Raw genomic sequence first — 18,571 nt, forward strand, 5'->3', positions numbered from 1 at the left:
CTCAGGTTTGTGAGTTATGGCCTATATTGTGAACAAATACTTGCGAAGTGTTCAAAAGTCTTTTTCTTAGCTGTTAGAAACAACAGTTATTGGTTGCATTTCTCCCTCCGTCCTTCTAGTGACGCTGTTGCAAGAAAAAACTATTTAGCGCTCACAGGCTTTCCTCTCTTTAGGCAAGCGTGTTTTACTGCTTCTTCTCGCTCGGTTCCCATTGGCCAACTTCATCACGCTTCCTCATACGTAACAGCGTGCAGCGGTTTCCAGCTTGGTTTACGGATGCGGCGGAGGGTCGGTGGTACTCAGACGGTAAACTGACGGAAGCCTTTTGCTGGGTCCGGCTGGTCAGTGAGGCAGCAAACCGTAAACATTCACCCGGTCAGAGATGGCTCAGTGCTTCGAGACTGCTACCGTTAGCTCCGGTGTTCATGGAGAGCCGAAGAATGAGAAGAAAGTAGCCGTTATCACCGGCATCACCGGGCAGGTAAAGTTACTGCACTGTGGGATGGGATGGACAAACCCCAGTTTATAAAACCTTGCTTTCCAATGGCGCACTTTAATCGTCACTGCTGGTGAAAGCGTCAGTACCTCCTCGTTCGTGGTTAATTTCGACAGGAAACGTGTGATTAAAGCTGCCGGTGTCACTTATACCTGTCAGGAGTTAGAAAGGCGGTAATTCACCATCCCATTCAAATGTGCTCTTTGTGTATTTTGCATAGGATTGTTGATGTGTGCGATTTTATGTCGCACTGAAATTCTCCCAGAAAGGGAATTAATTTTGCTTCTCATTCACGCTTTAAGGGAAAACGCTTCTGCTCTTTCTAGTCAGTTGTCCTTGTAGTATACTTCAAAGTTTTCAAAAATGTCGTCAGAGTACACGTTTTTGGCTCTGTGAGTCCACACACAGCCAGTGACAGCGCACTGGTGTCAGATAAAGTGAGTCAAATAGGTAGTTCAGGTGGAACTCGTCATGCTTTCTGGTTTGTCAGCTTTTCAACCTGTTCTGGTCACAGACAATGTGGTGATGTGAACATTTAAATTAAAAAATGACAGAACATGAATGTTTAGGTGTCTCTGTGTAGAATTAACCATAAACCTTTAAACTCTGTAAACCATCAGCTGAGATTTAAAAAACAACGTAAACAAAAAAAGTTGCCTAAGACTTGAAAGTAGCCACCAGCAATCCTGCAAACCATGCTACACAGTAACCCATATGTACAAGTTTATGATTACAATACAATAAACAGTAAAATACAATAAAATTTGTTGTTTCCAGAGACGCACTGCAGACCGTGAATGGCACAGTGAATGACACACAGCAAACCATAACGAAAGGCAGTGTTGACACTACTCTAGAAACACAAGCCATCGTGTCACATCATCAATTTGTAGACTAGTTTGGACGAAACTATCAGTTACTATAAATTATTTCCATTACTGGTCAGCTGCAAATCCTCTGAACTTACTGCTGTTTAATCATCACATCATTTCCTGGAAAGATAAGCTCCGGGTAGCAACAGCCCATTGAACAAGTTCTTTACTGTGGAGCCGGATGTTTCCTATTCCCAGAGTGATACAAATCTAGCAGCTTAACTGTCAGCATTTATGAAGGATGAAGCACATGTGCTCTTTTTGAACAAAGCAATGTCACCATGACACAGCTTCACACACACAGGTGTTGAGCTGTGATGATAAGTCAGGCGTGTTTCTTAATTAACTAATAGGGAAATTATGGGGGTTCGGCCAGCAGTGGAAGCACACATAGGCAGTCCATACGCCTGTATAGATAAATAAATAAATGAATATAAGTGGACCAAATATTGTCACATGGTTTGCAGTGACGCATTTACTTGGAGTTAACTTGAATCTTTCCCCTGCGTGAACGACAAAGGACGGGGAAAAGCTACAAGTCTACAAAGTCATCAACTGACGTGGACCACAGTAAACAGAACTAGCGATGTAGAAAAAGTCAGCAGGTGGTGCAGCATTCCTAAGTAATAGAAATAAGACACAATTCCATGGAAAATGCATGTACTGTCCAAACTAATAAAAGAGATGCTTCAGTGTTGTACTACAGATGACAAATGTAGCTACTGCTTCATCGTAGAACCTTTAGCAGTCCTAAAGGAAGATTATGTAAAATTAAATTCAAATTTTCCTTATTTCTTACAAACTTAGCATAAAAAAAATACACTGTTAACAGTAAGTAGACATTAAAGTAAAAAGAAAAAAGAAAATGAAATGAATCACTGAGTGAAGTGCAAAACATAAAGGTCCAAATAGGATGCTGAAGCATAGCCAGTTTATTACAGCCTATTTTAAAGCATGCAACTCGAACAAGAAGTAACACTGTGACACTGTGACATGACATGTTTTAACATTACGCATCTAAAACAACAGGTGATGCCAGAGCTTCTGTAACATCACTCTTCATTCAATATATTCGCCTTTATTTCATTTATATTCAGACATTAATTCGATATGGTCAGCCTTTCATTGTAATAAAGAAATAATTAAATACATACATACAAAAAAAAATTGCATTCCCCACACTCTACTTTATCCCTAAAGCTCGGGTCCTTTACCAGAGGCCTGGGAGATTCTTTGCTGTTCCTAGCACTGCACTCTTCTGAACAGAGATCTCAGACGTTGCTTCTGGGATCTGCTGGAGCTGTATGATGTAATACAGAGAGAAGCTAGATAGCTAGGCAAAGGTGTGTTATTGTGGCTGATCCTCACAAACACAAAGAATGGTAACTTTATTTTTAGTTACTACTACTGCTATGTTCCCGGACATTTTCTCAGACTCTTTTTATGGGGATCACCTGCTCATCAAACATGTTAATAATTATAAATGGCTTCAAGCTCACATTCACGCTTGTGTGACTCTGAGGCATTTTTCTGTGATACGTGCACACATTTCTGCATCTTTTTCCCTGCAAACACACACTGTATAGTATTTATGTTACGTAACATTTAATAGCGTGCCATCCTCATGACCTCATCTCCTTGTTGCTTTGGAAAGCATAAAAATCCAACTCCACTGCATAAAGAGCTTACATCCTGGTCATATGTATGGTTTTGTCATTTTACAACACAGGAGCTCACCAGTCTGACGAGTTTCTAAAGTCCACCATTTAAGGTTAAAATCCCAAAGCAATCTTTGTCTCATATAACTCAGACTTGTATAAACAACGGTCCCATAATGCATTAGTAACACAGTAGTATGTGGATGAATTCAAGTCAGAGTTTATATATTGACATTTAGGTTAGTCCCTAAGAAATGGCTAAGCTAAGAGTGTATTTTGAAAACAGGAGGGAGGGATAGTATCATTTTATTGACATTGCCAGCAATTAAAGAATAAAGACAGCGCTATGAAACACAACATTGGGACAAGTACAAAAACCTGGATACATAGCAGTAGGTGCAGAATTTGGAAGTTTGAGAAGAATCTGATAATCTGATGTCACATCAAAGCAAAGCCAGAGAGCTGCTGTGAAAGCAGGTTTTGTAGTAGCAGAGAAGAAAGAGGAAGAGCTTTTGAAATACTCCATGATTAAAGTGTGCGGCATCTTGTGTCCACAGAAACACAAGCATTTTCAAATGTTGGCTTAAGCACAAATACTGTTGCTGATTGGATGTGTGATCTTGTCTCTGCTTTACAAGCACAGTTGATGGAAAAGGGAAAAGATTTCATTGAAAACTCTGTGGCTGTGGATGAGAGCACTGACACTACTGACACAGCACAGCTGGCCATCTTCATCTGTGGGGCTGCAGTTTATGTGTCATAGAGGAACGTTTGGGCTTTAAATCATTGCATACTACAACCAGGGCAAAAGGAATCTTTAATGAAGTATCTAAATGTGTAATTGATATGAAACTGCTTGGAACTAATTTATGAGACTGAAAAACAGATGGAGTCGCTGCGAAAAAGGTAGATTAGTAGGAATGATGTGGGAGAAGATGCAGGGGGTGAACAGAACACTATAGTGCAATGGGGCAAAAAGTGGAGGTGTAAGTTGGTTTTTCTGTGCGACATAACTAAGCCTCTTATTACACTAAACCTTCAGCTTGGGGGATGAGGCTGTGTGATCACAGATATGTATGATGCGTATGTATAAGGTCTTTTCAAGTCAGTCAAACGCAGCAAAGGAACTTTGCTCACTTTCCCTATTACCAAACAGTGTCAAGCCAAGTCACCACTACAGTGTTCCCAAATATGCATTCTGCTGATAAAGTGAACACGCTTTGCACTGAGATCACACAGTGCTTTGGTAGCTTTGCAGTGCAGAAATATAATTTTGAACTGGTACGTGATCCATTTAGTGTTGATGTGTAAAAAAAAAAAAAAACACCTGTACGAACTTTGCATGTGACAGCTTTGAAAATCTTGCGACTGCAGGTTTACTAGTGCAGAAAGCACATTCAGATGACTCGCATGTGTTCTACAGAATTTTTTCATTGCCATTAGCAAAATAATACAGGGTAGGGCTGTGCGATATGACCAAAATCTCATATCCCCAATATAAAACATTTATCGTCCTGACAATGATATAAATCACAAAAATGTAATATTTTCTGTAAATTCTGTGAATCTCGGGCAGCTCGACTTACGTGAACTTTTTCTACCTGCGTGTCCTGTACCTGGAGTCGAGTGTTTTAACCGATGCATGAAACTATATTTTTAGCCACAGGTTGTAACGACCGCCTTTTTCTTTGTATTTATTACACGGCGTGCTGCGGGGAAACGCCTGTTCTAATGTTTGAGTCTAAGGTTTAGTTTTTAGCATCTGACGGCTCGTTTTTGCTTCTCATCCGTAAGCACTGTGAATACTCTTTCACGTGATTCAGTTTATTTTGAAAAGTCTCAACAGGATCTTGAGCTTTATTGTGAAAGGTTTACGTGGAACACAAACAAGCGGACAGCAGAGCCACGCGATGGTTTTACCATCACTGTTGCTAACCTAAAAACAGGCGCGTGTCCGTCCATATTGTGGTTATATTAAATATAAGAGAAAGAGAGAACTTTAAGAAATTAATAAAGCCACTACAGTGACCATCAAAACGATGAAAAAATATTGCTGTAAACAGTTTATTTTACGACATGACGAAACAAACGATATCGTAAAATGAAACGGTAGACGTTTTTATATCGTCATCCGATATATATCGTTATATCGAACAGCCCTAATACAAGGTGTATTGTTAGGGTGCATTAATACTTGCTTTACACTCTTTTGTTCACATCAATTTTGTGCTTTCAGCTACGTGTTTCATAACAGGATTGTGAACACACAAAAAAGCTTAAACACTGAAGCAAATAAAAATAATTAAAGATGTTTTTATGTGCAGGTTTAAATGAAATTTTCATTTCCTTTGAGCTCTTCTTTGATCTTCACCAACCTATTAGAGAAATATCTGTATCTAACAGTTGTTTTGTCAACTATTCAGAAGGTTGGTAGTTTGATCCCCAGCTCCTGTGTCTGTACGTTGAGGCGCCCTGCGCAAGACACAACCCTAATGGGATTTTTCAAATGAATAGCTCCCGGGACAAACTGACAAATTTTGGCAATTGTGTCCACTTTTAAAATGTTTTGTTGACTGTTATTCATGAATACTAATTACAAGAAGCTTGCCTAAGAGAGATCATACCAAGTCACGACTTTCAGGCTTATTAGAATTGTGCAAATGCCGTTTTAGGGCTGTTTGTTTTTTATATAGTGTATTAACATATTTGTTTGGATTTGTGTTCTTAAGTCTGAAAACGTAAAGAGCTGCAATCTTACACCTGATTTATCCTACCAGTGGCAAAATTACGCTGTAGCCCAACTTACACAGTGAGCCATTTATTTTGTATGCCCCTTATTTTAGCATAACTAATACCACAGTTTAACCAAAGTTCATTTTTAATGTTTCAATGATTCTCTCTCTCTTTTTTTTTTTACATGAATGTATTTAGATGTTAAGTATTGTGTTGTTTGCTGTAATCAATTTTGTTAGTTTATTAGTAGGTTCAGAAAAATAACTTGCCGCCAAGAGCTATAATTATTTGTAAAATGATTACAAAGTAACAACTTAAGTATTTGCATCATTTGCACACTTTTAATAAATCACTGCATTTGTTTGCCATTTTCTTAGAAAAATATTAAGGAATGGGGGGTGGCTCCAGATGGTTGCACAGTACTTCACATTTATCGTTAGATGTTTCTTACAGGGATAATGAAATAAAGATGGTGCACACCATTGGACTCTAGCGTTTTCTCACTTTCCGCTAGTTGATTAGTGCGAGCACATTGTGAGCACAGGTCAACATCCAGCGACAGCGAGCTGGTCCTGATGTTATAGTGTTATTATACTATTTGTGTATTCAGTACCAGTGCGTGTTTTGTGTTACAGCACGCTTGTTTCCAAATGGAGTGGCTGGAATTGGTCAGATCTGTTCGCATTGTGCTGAGATGCTGATGGCGATGTCACACTAGCAGTTTCAAGTGTTAGCCTCTTTAGCCAACCAGCATTCTATATGCAAAGAGTGTCTAACATACAGCATCACTGGATTAGTTTAGTATAAAGAACAGCTCCTGTTTTCTGACTGTACTGAAGATCATACAGATGGAATTTGTTAGTACTCTGTTATAAAGCTCATAGACTGTAAAGTTATTGCCTACACATAAAAGGAATAAAGATGTAATCTAGGATTTTAACTACTATTTCCAAGATATTCTAATCTAGTCAATTTAATATTAAATAAAACAGAATTTGTGTCAAACTTTCAACATTTTCAATGTATTATAAATGTTATATCGATATGACACGAGAAGATTCTGCTCTCGTTACCTGTTCCTTTACTCATAGTCTTTTTACGTCCCACTCTTCCATGTATTTGTTCTGCTTTATCTAAAGAAGTAGAAATAATATAACCTGTCCATGACCTAGATATCAGTGGTGTGTGTGTGTGTATGTCATATGTAGCGTACAGATATAAGAGGAATTTCTGTTGCCATGTGATGATTTGCACTGAAGCAAACTTAAGCAGAAACCTGAGAAATATTTCATGGTAGGGAATAAAAGTAGTCCGTTGACCTTTACCAGAATCCGGCCCTGGAGAGACAACTTTCAGCGGCCTTGGAAAGTCATTTTCAACATCTCACATTCCTTTAACAAGCAAAGGTCCATCTCCCCTCACCCTCTTTAACAGGAAAAAAGAATAACAGTGTTAATTCATTTTTATTTCACCAGTCATGGCTTTACTGTTACTGACTACTGAGAGCCTATGCAGGAGGCAAGCAGGCAGGCATCTGGATACAACATCTCAGAAGTCACTTGTCAGGCCACCGGGGTCACTGCGATGCTGTAAATCAGTTGGCTAACTACTGTTCATAAATTTCAGGGCAACACGCTGCTCGGCCTGATTATTTTTGACTGCTGTCTTGGTGTGAAGTATTGGGTTGAGAGAGTGTGAGGTATGGGAGACCACCTGAGTGCCAAGGCAAAGCTGTGGAGCTGGGCAGGGGTTCTGGTTGATAGTGTGGTTTTTTTTTTATTAGCTGGGGTTACAAAGAGGACAGGTTCACCTTCTCTGTTCCACAGTAAAACTTTACTTTGGCTTTGAGACCAGCACTTCTTTCTTCAACCCCTCTGGTTGGGAAAACAGCACTAGATTGCAGTATGACCCCGCAAGCTTTTTGATGTTCAACCTACAGGCCTCTTTCCTTCATCCTTTGTTGGTGTTTTATACACTCTCATTCCTTCCTTGCCTCCTTCCCTAGACTCCACTGTTAGCAACACTGGATAGAGTGTTTGCCTGTGCCAGTAATAATAATCATAAAGCTAAGAATCCGTGCACACATCTCCGCTGTTGCTCATAACGGCTGCTGATGGCTCCTTAAAGGCCGAGTCCTCCTCTGAATGAAGTCTGTCAGCTTCTATTTATTCAGGAAAAGAGATGTAAGCTAAGTCCAGCTGCAGTTAGTTGTAAATGGTAAAAAACATCGGTGCATCTACTACAAATTCTCATGAGTTCTCGACGTCAGAGGTCAAGTTTTCCGAAAATCCTGCGAATGCGATAACCAGAGAATGAGGCGACGTAGGCTTTTGAAATTGATACCACAGGTGTAGCTACAGCCTCTTTTCCACTAGCACCGGCTCAGCTCAGCTCGACTACTCATTTTTGGTCTTTTCCCCTTACAATAGATTAGCGCCTAATGTGCGTGGGGTTGTTATAGCAATGCGTCTGAAAGTCCTAAGATGATGTCATTTGTATGCGACATAAACGCAGCTCAACAATGGAGGATGTCCGCTGCTTGGTCTACAGCTCAACTCGGGGTCCTCAGCGTTGGTTTTTGTGTCACGGTTTCCCTGATTGCTGGGTTTCAAAAATTCTAGCTTTGTGAAGGAGTTCCTCTCATTACTCGTTGAGTGACACCATTGAGCGGCATGCAGCGTGACATCACATTTTCTGATTGACTCAGCTGTACTTGGAACCCCAGTACCAAGTACTACTCCTTAATGGAAAACCCTAAAAGTCGAGTTGAAGAAAAATGCTTTACTAAAAATCTCGGATGAGTTTGAAGATCAAAGGTCAGACAAGATCAGTTTATTTTTTTTTAAATTACTAGGATGTTCACATTGATACCACAGGTATCTACGTCTGTCTAGTTATTCAGTGATTCTTACTTTAGTAGAAGGCAGGTATATTGTATATTTTCCAGCTCTGCATCGTTATCCCTTTGAACACAAGGACATTTTAGATGAGCCTTGTGATATATTAACCGTCATGCCACTATTTTCATTTCATGTTTCATTGGCATGTTAGAGGGACTGCACAGCACATACTTTAGTTTTTTGATACGGTTTGTGTCCTGAGGGCTAGAAGAGTTAAGTGACCTCAGCTATAGTATGGCCATGGAAAGTCCTTGTTTCTAATGTAACTGTATACACATACCACATGCTTCCAGCTGAAAGTCCAACCACTAATTAGTGTGCAAGAAATGTGAAACTGCATGTAAGTGCACACAAACATACTCCTGTATGTGGTATGTTAGTACTTAACACACACTGGTAAAATAAATCAGTCTGAAATGACTTGTCAGGTCAGGTGGTCAAACACGGCCTGCTGTGGTTTTCTTTTTCAAAAATAGAAAAGTGGCTGCGAGGGTGTCCTAAATATGTGCAAGAGCAGGGAAACAAACTGAGTGACAGAAAATTAAAAGGGACAGTTTTGACAGTTAACTGAAAATCTTAAACTCACTTAAACATAAGGTTTGCATAAGATTTTTTTTATACTTAGATTTAAGTCTCACACACAAAAAAAAGACTTTTTGACTTTAGTCTTTGATCTTTTACTGTTCTAAATTAAAAATAGTGTCCGTAGATCTTAAGGCTGTGGGTCCTTGCGCAGCTTCTTAATTGCTTCTGCGAGTGCTGTTCACTCATTATTTCAGGGACATGCCTGAATGGTCCTAAAGTAGAGGAAAGAGATTCAGGCTGCTCTTCACGTAGCACACAAAATGTTCCTACTTAATGCAGTGTGTGAGTCTGCGTGTGCACAGGGTTTTGTGTATCGTGGTCTGTGATTACAGCTTCATTATACCATATCAGGCCTAATTGCAGACTAGTGGCGTGCTTGGCAGCTTCTGCCTGTGGTCTAAAGAAAACACATTACAGTGATGCATTTGTAGCTTATGCACAATGACATATAAATCCATGTATGGCCCCTGTGTTTACATAAATCATGTTGGTAAGCACACAGGCTAAGCCCTTAAAATTTCAGACTGGGAATAAAAACGTTTTCCATTTGGGCTTTTTCTGCATAATGTTGGACAGGTGATATCAACTTACTTTGGTATTTTAGGTCACAAAGCTGACCAAGGGAAACAACTGGATACAAAATCTCACTTCACCAGCAGGGGGTGCCAAACTCACAGTGTTCATGTTTGTCCAAAAACATCAGGCTCTTTGGTTAAAGCCATGAGCATGGCTGTGTTGTTCTAAGTAATGCTTGAAGACATCAGAAGAAGAACTGTTTGGTCAAAACCAGGTTAAAAAAACCTTGGATTTATTAACTGGGTTAAAATCACTGGATGGTGTGTTTGTTTGTTTGTTTGTTTGTTTGTTTGTTGTTGTTGTTTTTTTAATTTTTGACTTGTATTTTTTATTGGATGTCTTAAACCTGTTCTAAACAGTTTGGCGTCTAGCATACACAATTAGTTCATAATGTATTTTTAATGTGTATTACAGTGTAAATAACACTTTCAGGCTGTTTATAAGTGTAAAACAGTTCAGAGTATCAAAATTAATACATTTTATTTTTTAATACTTCACTTTATTTCACCTCATTCTTCATTTTGAACTGTATATTGTGACTCAAATCAGAAGTTTAACCCTAAAATTTTGGGTTTTAATATTTGTGTGTGCAAGTTAATGTTGTATTCTTTAATGCTTAAGTAGCAAAGCTATCTAAAGTCTAATCTGATTTACTTATTTATTCAAATTTATGTTGCTACTTTACTTTAGGGTCTGAGGGAAATACAGTGCCGTACGTCTGTGCACTACAGAAGGAGCACATCATGTTTTTAAGTGTATTTAAAGTGAAAAAGCAAAAACTGAATTACTTTCCTCTAACCCCGGACTCATGGTTCTGATACAAAGGCCTCTTAATGAAACCACACGATGATGATCCGTTAACAATTGTAATATTGATGCTGATTGGGGATAATGATAGCACTCGTGCCACATTTTAAACACAAGGATGGATTTAGCCGTTCAGCATTGACATTTGCTTTTTTTCTGCCTTTCTCCTGATCTTTTTATCACTGAATGTATTTTGCCTTAATCTTTGTTTTGCGTTCTTTTCCATTACGTTCACTGACATTTCATTAGGATAGAATTTTAAGTGTATGGATTTCCAGTAAATCTAGATAAATCTAGTTACTATTATTATTATATCACGTAATTATGCACAGTATTTGTGTAACACTTAAATGCTGAACATGCCCTTATGTTATTTGATTTACTACTTGCAGCACCTTTGCTTACAACAAATATCTCCACAGGTATGCATATATACAATATGCATTTACACATAAATAAACATTTGTCACATTGTTGGACTAAACTGTACTTCGAAGATTTAATCAGGTGGAGATTTAAACTTCAAAGTCTGTTTGGCATTAGATTACTGTAAATGTAACACCACCCTGTCAGGTGATAAATATGGTGGTCACACCTGTATGTGTGTTGACATTTGTGCTCCTCCTGCAGAATTACTTACTCCAGATACTCACTGAGATTCTGAGGTCAGACTCAGAATTAGCTTTCCGATGTGAGACAGTCACTTCTTGGCTTACCCTTCATACGCCTGTCACCGAGCAGCCTCTTTTTAATACAATACAAGCACTATAGCTTTGGAGAAGAGTGATCATATTGTGTCATAGGTGTAAATGAATCTTTGTGGTGTGGCATTGACCTGGCAGGTGAACGTGCGTGTACTTGCCCCCCTCACTCGCAGCAAGCGCCAGGCTCCCCATAACAGGAAACGGCGAGGTGAGGCCAGGGTTTATGGGCTAATATGGCCTCAAAGGAGCCTCTTGTTTTGAAACAGAGCTGTAGCTCTTCAGACTTGTTTTCCATATTGGTCTGGCATGGAACGCATTGACCCTGGCACATGGGCAGGAAAACATGACACCGGCCGGAGCTTTGAACGCCGTGGGGACGGGTGAGGGGCTGCCAGCGTCCATGCCCATCTCCCACGTGGATTTAGCCAGAAACAGGTTGGGCATCAGTGCCAACTTACTGCCAGGTTGCTCAACCTGCAGATACAGGATCTCTAAATAGGCATGTAGTGTAGTACAGAGGGCTGCAGCTATAATCTGTTAATTAATCATCTGGTCTATATGTCGAGCAAACCTTTGCAAAGAGCCACAATGTATTTATCTCACTGTGTTTGAAACGCCAGTTTTTACTAATAAGGCGAAGAAATATTATACAATTATTAATACAAACGAAATAGCTGTTGGTTTTAATTAACCTACACCAGTTATTAGTGCAGTTATTGTATGTCATCCTGCACCAGAATGGCCATTACATAATTGTGTTTTAAAAACCAAAAGGAACTAGTGATTTGGACCTGACTGCAAAAAGAGACAGAGAGCAACTTTTCAGGGTAACTCCACCCTAGAGCATACACTGCTTCATCCGCCTTTTTGACCGCAATGGGGACCAAAAATCAACAAAGGGTTGTATTCAGTAAGACGATACTACAGATTCAGCTTAACATTGGGGTTTGTTAAAGGGGGAAAAAAATATCGTTATAATTGTTATTTGGAAAGTAATGTTTTGGATTATTTATCTGGTTGGGGCAGCTGCTATTGCTGACATCCAGAAATCAGGCACCAGTATGTAAGTGAGAAAACAAGCTATGGAAGCCCGTTTCCGCCACTAAAAAAAAAAAAAAAAAAAAGGATCCATAACTCAAAATTTCGAGTTATTTTCTCAAAATTCCGATTTATTAACTCAAAATTTTGAGAAAAGCAACTTGAAATTTCGAGTTAGCACTGCCAATCAGTAATCTACATGAATGATGTCATTTCCTTGTTACCCGGAAGCTGAAGCCCTCAGCTACAAATGCTACAGCTAAGCTACCGGTATTGCATCCAGTCGTGAATGCACAGATTGCTGGGTGTTTTCAGCCTCGCTTGACAAATTATGAAATCCCTGTGTTATTAGCTGAATCACATGGTGTTACTATCAGCAAACGTACTTGCGAAAGCACCAATTTGTTGGGATCCGTTTTTGAGTGCCCATTCCTCTGCGCCATATGCTTCCGGGTGTATATTTTTGATTGGCAGAGCTAACTCGAAATTTCGAATTTCGAATTAATAACTCGAAATTTCGAGTTATGGATACTAGCTTTTTTTTTTTTTTTTTTTTTAATTTAGTGGCAGAAACGGGCTTCCATAACAAGCAGACTTTGAACTTAAATTCACCTTTTTTTTTCTGTCACATCCATTATTTGTGCCATTATTGTCTCTTCAGTGATCCGTCATCTCTCAGGCCTCTGTGTGTCTCCTTTTCACGCCGTCTTTTACCGTTCGCCACGTTTGCCTTGAGCTGTGGTCAAATGGTGTTGTTTCACAAACTGGTTTGATATGAGACGACGCCTTCATCAGGTTTTACTATGTAAAATCAGCTGTCAAAAATGTGCTTTGAGAAGTACATAAACAAGGTCACCCAGGCCTTACTACGACTACCTTGGATATGTTGCAAGAATCTGATCAATTCTGTGACACTCGTACTGTCATTTATGCTTTTGTTTCCTCACGTTTAAATTATTGAAATGGTCTTCCTATGGGCGTCAGTCAGAAAGCATTAAAACGGCTTCAGATTGTACAAAATGCTACAGCAATTCTGATTACAATAACCAAGAAAAAGGAACAGATTTTATGACTTTACACTGTTGTTGTTATAATTATTATTACTATTACTGTCACTTAAAAGTGCGTGTAGTCTAAGACACAACCATCCTGGTGCTGAGTGCAGGTTCCTGCATGCTCCCCAACCTCTAGTAGCCTTTCCTTCTGCGGTCCTTTCCCCCCACCTTCACCGTTTCCCCCAGACATGAGGAGGAAGCCTCAGGCTGGCATCTTGGCAGTGTGGCCATACGTGTGTGTGCGTGTGTATGTGTGTGCGTGTGAGGGGGATTGAGGGATGAATGCCATGACTGGGTCGGAATGTTCCACAGTGTTCCAGAACGTGTGGTCGGAAAATCTGAGCAAGGAAAAAGACATGGAGTAACACGGGTGAGGGGAACAAGACCTTATTGACAGTGATCGTGCTCTCACATCACCAGCACACGTACACAAACACACACACACGTTTCAAAGTAGGTCCAGTGTGTGCCCAGCGATCCTGATCCATGTGGACGTCATGCCTGACGATCCCAGGATCCAGTATTAGCCAGTACTGAAGTATTTAATTTCAACACCGTAGTAGAGGCTCTGGAATTTTTATTTTACTTATTTATTTATTATTTGACTGCTAATTTTATTTTTCTTCCCTCAACAACATACCACAAATTTAAATCCAAAGTTGACCTCAAGCTTAATTGTGACTTAATGTGTTAGCTTAGGTCATAGACACATCGCCAGAAATGTAACTCTTATTGGACTGAACAAGAGAAAATACTATTTTATTAATCACGCCACAAGAATCTATTTCTTTTTTTCTCTGATAAATCACTTGTGTCCTTTAATTATATTCCTAAATCCTCAGTTTTAGTAGGAGCATTGAATTTGAATCTCTGGAGTCTGTAGAGGAAATAAAAGGTGCTCTAACACGTCAAACATTTTCTCATCCTGTAATCATTTAAACGTTGTGATAAAATTAATTCAGCCGAAATGGGCGGTGAATGTTTTATCGTGTTTTGGTTGTGTTGCTGTGATTTGGTGTGGATGTGTGAATCACACTCTTTGTCTTTGCAGTGTTATTTGACAGGTCTTAACTGGTGTTGTCTTGTGCTTTTTCAGGATGGTTCCTACCTGGCGGAGTTCCTGCTCGCTAAAGGCTATGAGGTAAAATAAAAATCCCCTCTGTACACATATACACGCACGCACACATGCACAGATGCACATATGTGCGCAGATACTCGCAAATGCCAACATACACACAGAACGACATTCTGTGTGTATGTTGCCGCAGTCTGTGGGTATTCCCGAGGGAGTGTGACGTATCTCGACAGTCAGCTACTTACACTGGCTGACTCACACCTCACCCTGATAAGGCCCCTGGTGCTGCATGAGCTTTTTAACCCCTGTCCTTTTACCCCAGGTCAAACCATTAACAGGGAAATGGTTGTTATTAGACAGCCATACGAGTGAGGTCACTAGCTTTCACCTGCTGTTCAGTGTGCTCAGGAACATGCAAAGTCAACAGTCTGTCAGTGAACTCAGAGGCTAACAATGGTTTCTTTTTCTTTCTTTCTTTTTAAGTTGTTTAAAGTTGTGTGTGTGGGAGGCAGTAATATGTGTCTGTGCTGCTGGGTGAGATTGGATGGGTGAATTCTAAAAATGGAATGGACAGGATAGAGAAATAATGTTATTCTCATAGAGAAAAAGTATCAAAAACTAGAGTAATATTACTTTTGTGGCCCAACAAGACAAGAAGAAGCACTGGAAGTTAAGAAACCGGTTGTATTACTCCCTGGTCTCTTACTAAACTTCAGTTTTCCACTGGCAGTGTTTTGAGCTGTGCCCAAAGTGGGAAGAGGACGCTGGCTTAGTGCAGATCTAGAAAAGGAGCTGGCTTATGCTGAGACTTTTCCATAGTGGCCAAACTAATACTGGTGTAATCAGAACAAAATCTTTGAGTCTTATGTAATCAGAAGTTTTTGGTTTCTCTATCCAGTCCATTGCCCAGAGACCTTGAAGCATGTGTGAACTGTATTCAGGTAAAGAGTTTATGTGGAGAGCAAAGAGTGAAGGCGTATGCTGCATTTGTAGTGTAGTCGTGGCTACAGAAGGTCACACGTATGTTAACATACATGTTTCAGGAGTTTTCATTACATCTCCTGACAGTCGCAGCATGACTTCACTTCCCCTCTGATGTGCAGGAGAAACACCTAGCTTTAGGGCTGTGCGATGTGACCAAAATCTCATATCCCGATATAAGACATCTATCGTCCGATAACGATATAAATCACAAAAAATTAACATTTTCTGTAAATTCTGTGAATCTCTGGCAGCTCGACTTGCGTGGAGTGTTTCCAGCTGGGCGTCGTGTACTTGGAGTCGAGTGTTTTAACTGATGCGTGAAACTACAGGGTGGGCCATTTATATGGATACACCGTAATAAAATGGGAATGGTTGGTGATATTAAAGTCCTGTTTGTGGCACATTAGTATATGTGAGGGGGCAAACTCCTCAAGATGGGTGGTGACCATGGTGGCCATTTAGAAGTCGGCCATCTTGGATACAACTTTTGTTTTTTCAATAGGAAGAGGGCCATGTGACACATCAGACTTATTGGTAATGTCACAAGAAAAACAATGGTGTGCTTGGTTTCAATGTAACTTTATTCTTTCATGAGTTATTTACAAGTTTCTGACCACTTATAAAATATGTTCAATGTGCTGCCCATTGTGTTGGATTGTCAATGCAACCCTCTTCTCCCACTCTTCACACACTGATAGCAACACCGCAGGAGAAATGCCAGCACAGGCATCCAGTATCTGTAGTTTCAGGTGCTGCACATCTCGTATCTTCACGCCATAGACAATTGCCTTCAGATGACCCCAAAGATAAAAGTCTAAGGGGGTCAGATCGGGAGACCTTGGGGCCATTCAACTGGCCCACGACGACCAATCCACTTTCCAGGAAACTGTTCATCTAGGAATGCTCGGACCTGGCACCCATAATGTGGTGGTGCACCATCTTGCTGGAAAAACTCAGGGAACGTGCCAGCTTCAGTGCATAAAGAGGGAAACACATCATCATGTAGCAATTTCAAATATCCAGTGGCCTTGAGGTTTCCCTTGATGAAGAATGGACCCACTACCGTTGTACCCCATGTACCCCAAACCATCACTTTTGTTGTTCCAACAGTCTTGGAGGGATCCATCCAATGTGGGTTAGTGTCAGACCAAAGCGGTGGTTTTGTTTGTTAACTTCACCATTCACATAAAAGTTTGCCTCATCACTGAACAAAATCTTCTGCGCGAACTGAGGGTCCTGTTCCTATTTTTGTTTTGCCTGTTCTGCAAATTCTGTGCGCCGATCTGGGTCATCCTCGTTGAGATGCTGCAGTAGCTGGAGTTTGTAAGGGAGCCATTTGTGAGTAGCTAATATCTGCCGAAGGGATGTTCGACTAATGCCACTCTCCAGTGACATGCGGCGAGTGCTACGCTGTGGGCTCTTGCTGAATGAAGCTAGGACAGCCACTGATGTTTCTTCATTAGTGACAGTTTTCTTGCATCCACATTTTGGCAAATCCAACACTGAACCAGTTTCACGAAACTTGGCAAGCAGTTTGCTAACTGTAGCATGGGAGATGGGTGGTCTCGTAGAGTGTCTTGCATTGAAATCTGCTGCAATGACCCGGCTACTGCATTCACCAGATATCAACACAATTTCAATCCCCTCACGTGTTAACCTCTTCGACATGTCAATGGCTGTGAACAAAGAGAAACTTGTAAATAACTCATGAAAGAATAAAGTTACGTTGAAACCAAGCACACCATTGTTTTTCTTGTGACATTACCAATAAGTTTGATGTGTCACATGGCCCTCATCCTATTGAAAAAAACAAAAGTTGTATCCAAGATGGCCGACTTCTAAATGGCCACCATGGTCACCACCCATCTGGAGGAGTTTGCCTACTCACATATACTAATGTGCCACAAACAGGACTTTAATATCACCAACCATTCCCATTTTATTACGGTGTATCCATATAAATGGCCCACCCTGTATATATTTTTAGACATAAGTTGTAACGGCCGCCGTTTTCTTTGTGAGTATTTCTTACACAGCGTGCTGCGGGGAAAAACCTGTTCTAACGTTTGAGTCTAAGGTTTATTTTTTAGCACCTGATGGCTCTTTTTTGCTTCTCATCCGTCAAAACTCTGCATACTCTTTCACGTGATTCAGTTTATTTTGAAAAGTCTCAACAGGATCTTGAGCTTTATTGTGAAAGGTTTATGTGGAACATAAACAAGCGGACACGTGATGGTGTTACCGTCGTTGTTGCTAACGACAATGCATAAAAACAGGCGCTTGTCCGTCCGTAGTGTGGTTATATTAAATATAAGAGAAAGTGAGAACTTTAGGAAAGTAATAAAGCCACTACAGTGACCATCAAAACCAATGACTGTAGAAAACAGTCATTGATCAAAACGATGAAAAAATATTGCCGTAAACAGTTTATTTTGCGACAACACGAAACAAACGATAGCGTAAAATGAAACGATGGAGGTTTTTATATCGTCATCCGATATATATATCGTTATATCGAACAGCCCTACCTAGCTTCATCTAAGGCGCCCTGGTCAGCTCTGCCATCTGCTGCTTGCCTCACAGACATCAGACAGGAAAAGTAGACACAGGCTCCAGGTTGGGGATGCTGATGTGGAAGGGTTGGAGGTGCTGTGAGGAGTGGCATTAAAGAGGAGTGCACAGGCAGGCAGGAAGTGCACAGTGAATAAAGGAAGTGAGGTCAGGGAACAGCGTCCCACTAATGGACTCCCCTTGGATCAGGTCCTGTTATCTTCCCTGAGCAGACCTTCCTCATGCATTCCCTCTAAGAATGTGGAGTACAGATCACAGATCACAGGCAGCGAAAATACAAAACAAAATGTTGAGGTGGAGCCATTAAACATAATGCTATTATATCAATGTATGCAGTGAAACAGATTGTGGCAGTTCCAGTGATCTGTCAAAGATAAGAGCCAGTTTCCTTATTATTAGGCTTTGACTACTGGAACTAGAGAAATAGCTGGGAAACGTTAAAAAACTTTTACGGCAAATTGTAAATTACAGGCAAGTCCAGTCTGTTTTGACTCTTTGTACCAGCGGGCATCCAGCA

General features: G+C 40.3%; 1 protein-coding gene and 1 long non-coding RNA gene across 2 annotated transcripts in view; one reads left to right on the plus strand and one right to left on the minus strand.

Moving 5' to 3' along the window:
* The first annotated feature begins 205 nt into the window (after nt 1–205).
* The window catches only part of gmds (GDP-mannose 4,6-dehydratase), a 185,248-nt gene continuing 166,882 nt past the window's right edge, over nt 206–18,571 (plus strand). Inside the window, exons 1-2 of the mRNA XM_040046261.1 lie at nt 206–481; nt 14,521–14,565. Coding sequence (XP_039902195.1) covers nt 383–481; nt 14,521–14,565 — 144 coding nt within the window. The 5' untranslated portion in view covers nt 206–382. The remainder of the gene's footprint in view (nt 482–14,520; nt 14,566–18,571) is intronic.
* LOC120742824 lies at nt 4,806–17,790 on the minus strand. The gene is made up of 2 exons (XR_005697971.1): nt 17,742–17,790; nt 4,806–4,962 (listed from the first exon to the last, which is right to left on the minus strand). It is a non-coding gene; the product is annotated as an uncharacterized LOC120742824 (long non-coding RNA).

This window comes from Simochromis diagramma, unplaced genomic scaffold (genome assembly GCF_900408965.1).
Source record: "Simochromis diagramma unplaced genomic scaffold, fSimDia1.1 OVJJ01000553.1, whole genome shotgun sequence".
Lineage (NCBI taxonomy): Eukaryota > Metazoa > Chordata > Actinopteri > Cichliformes > Cichlidae > Simochromis > Simochromis diagramma.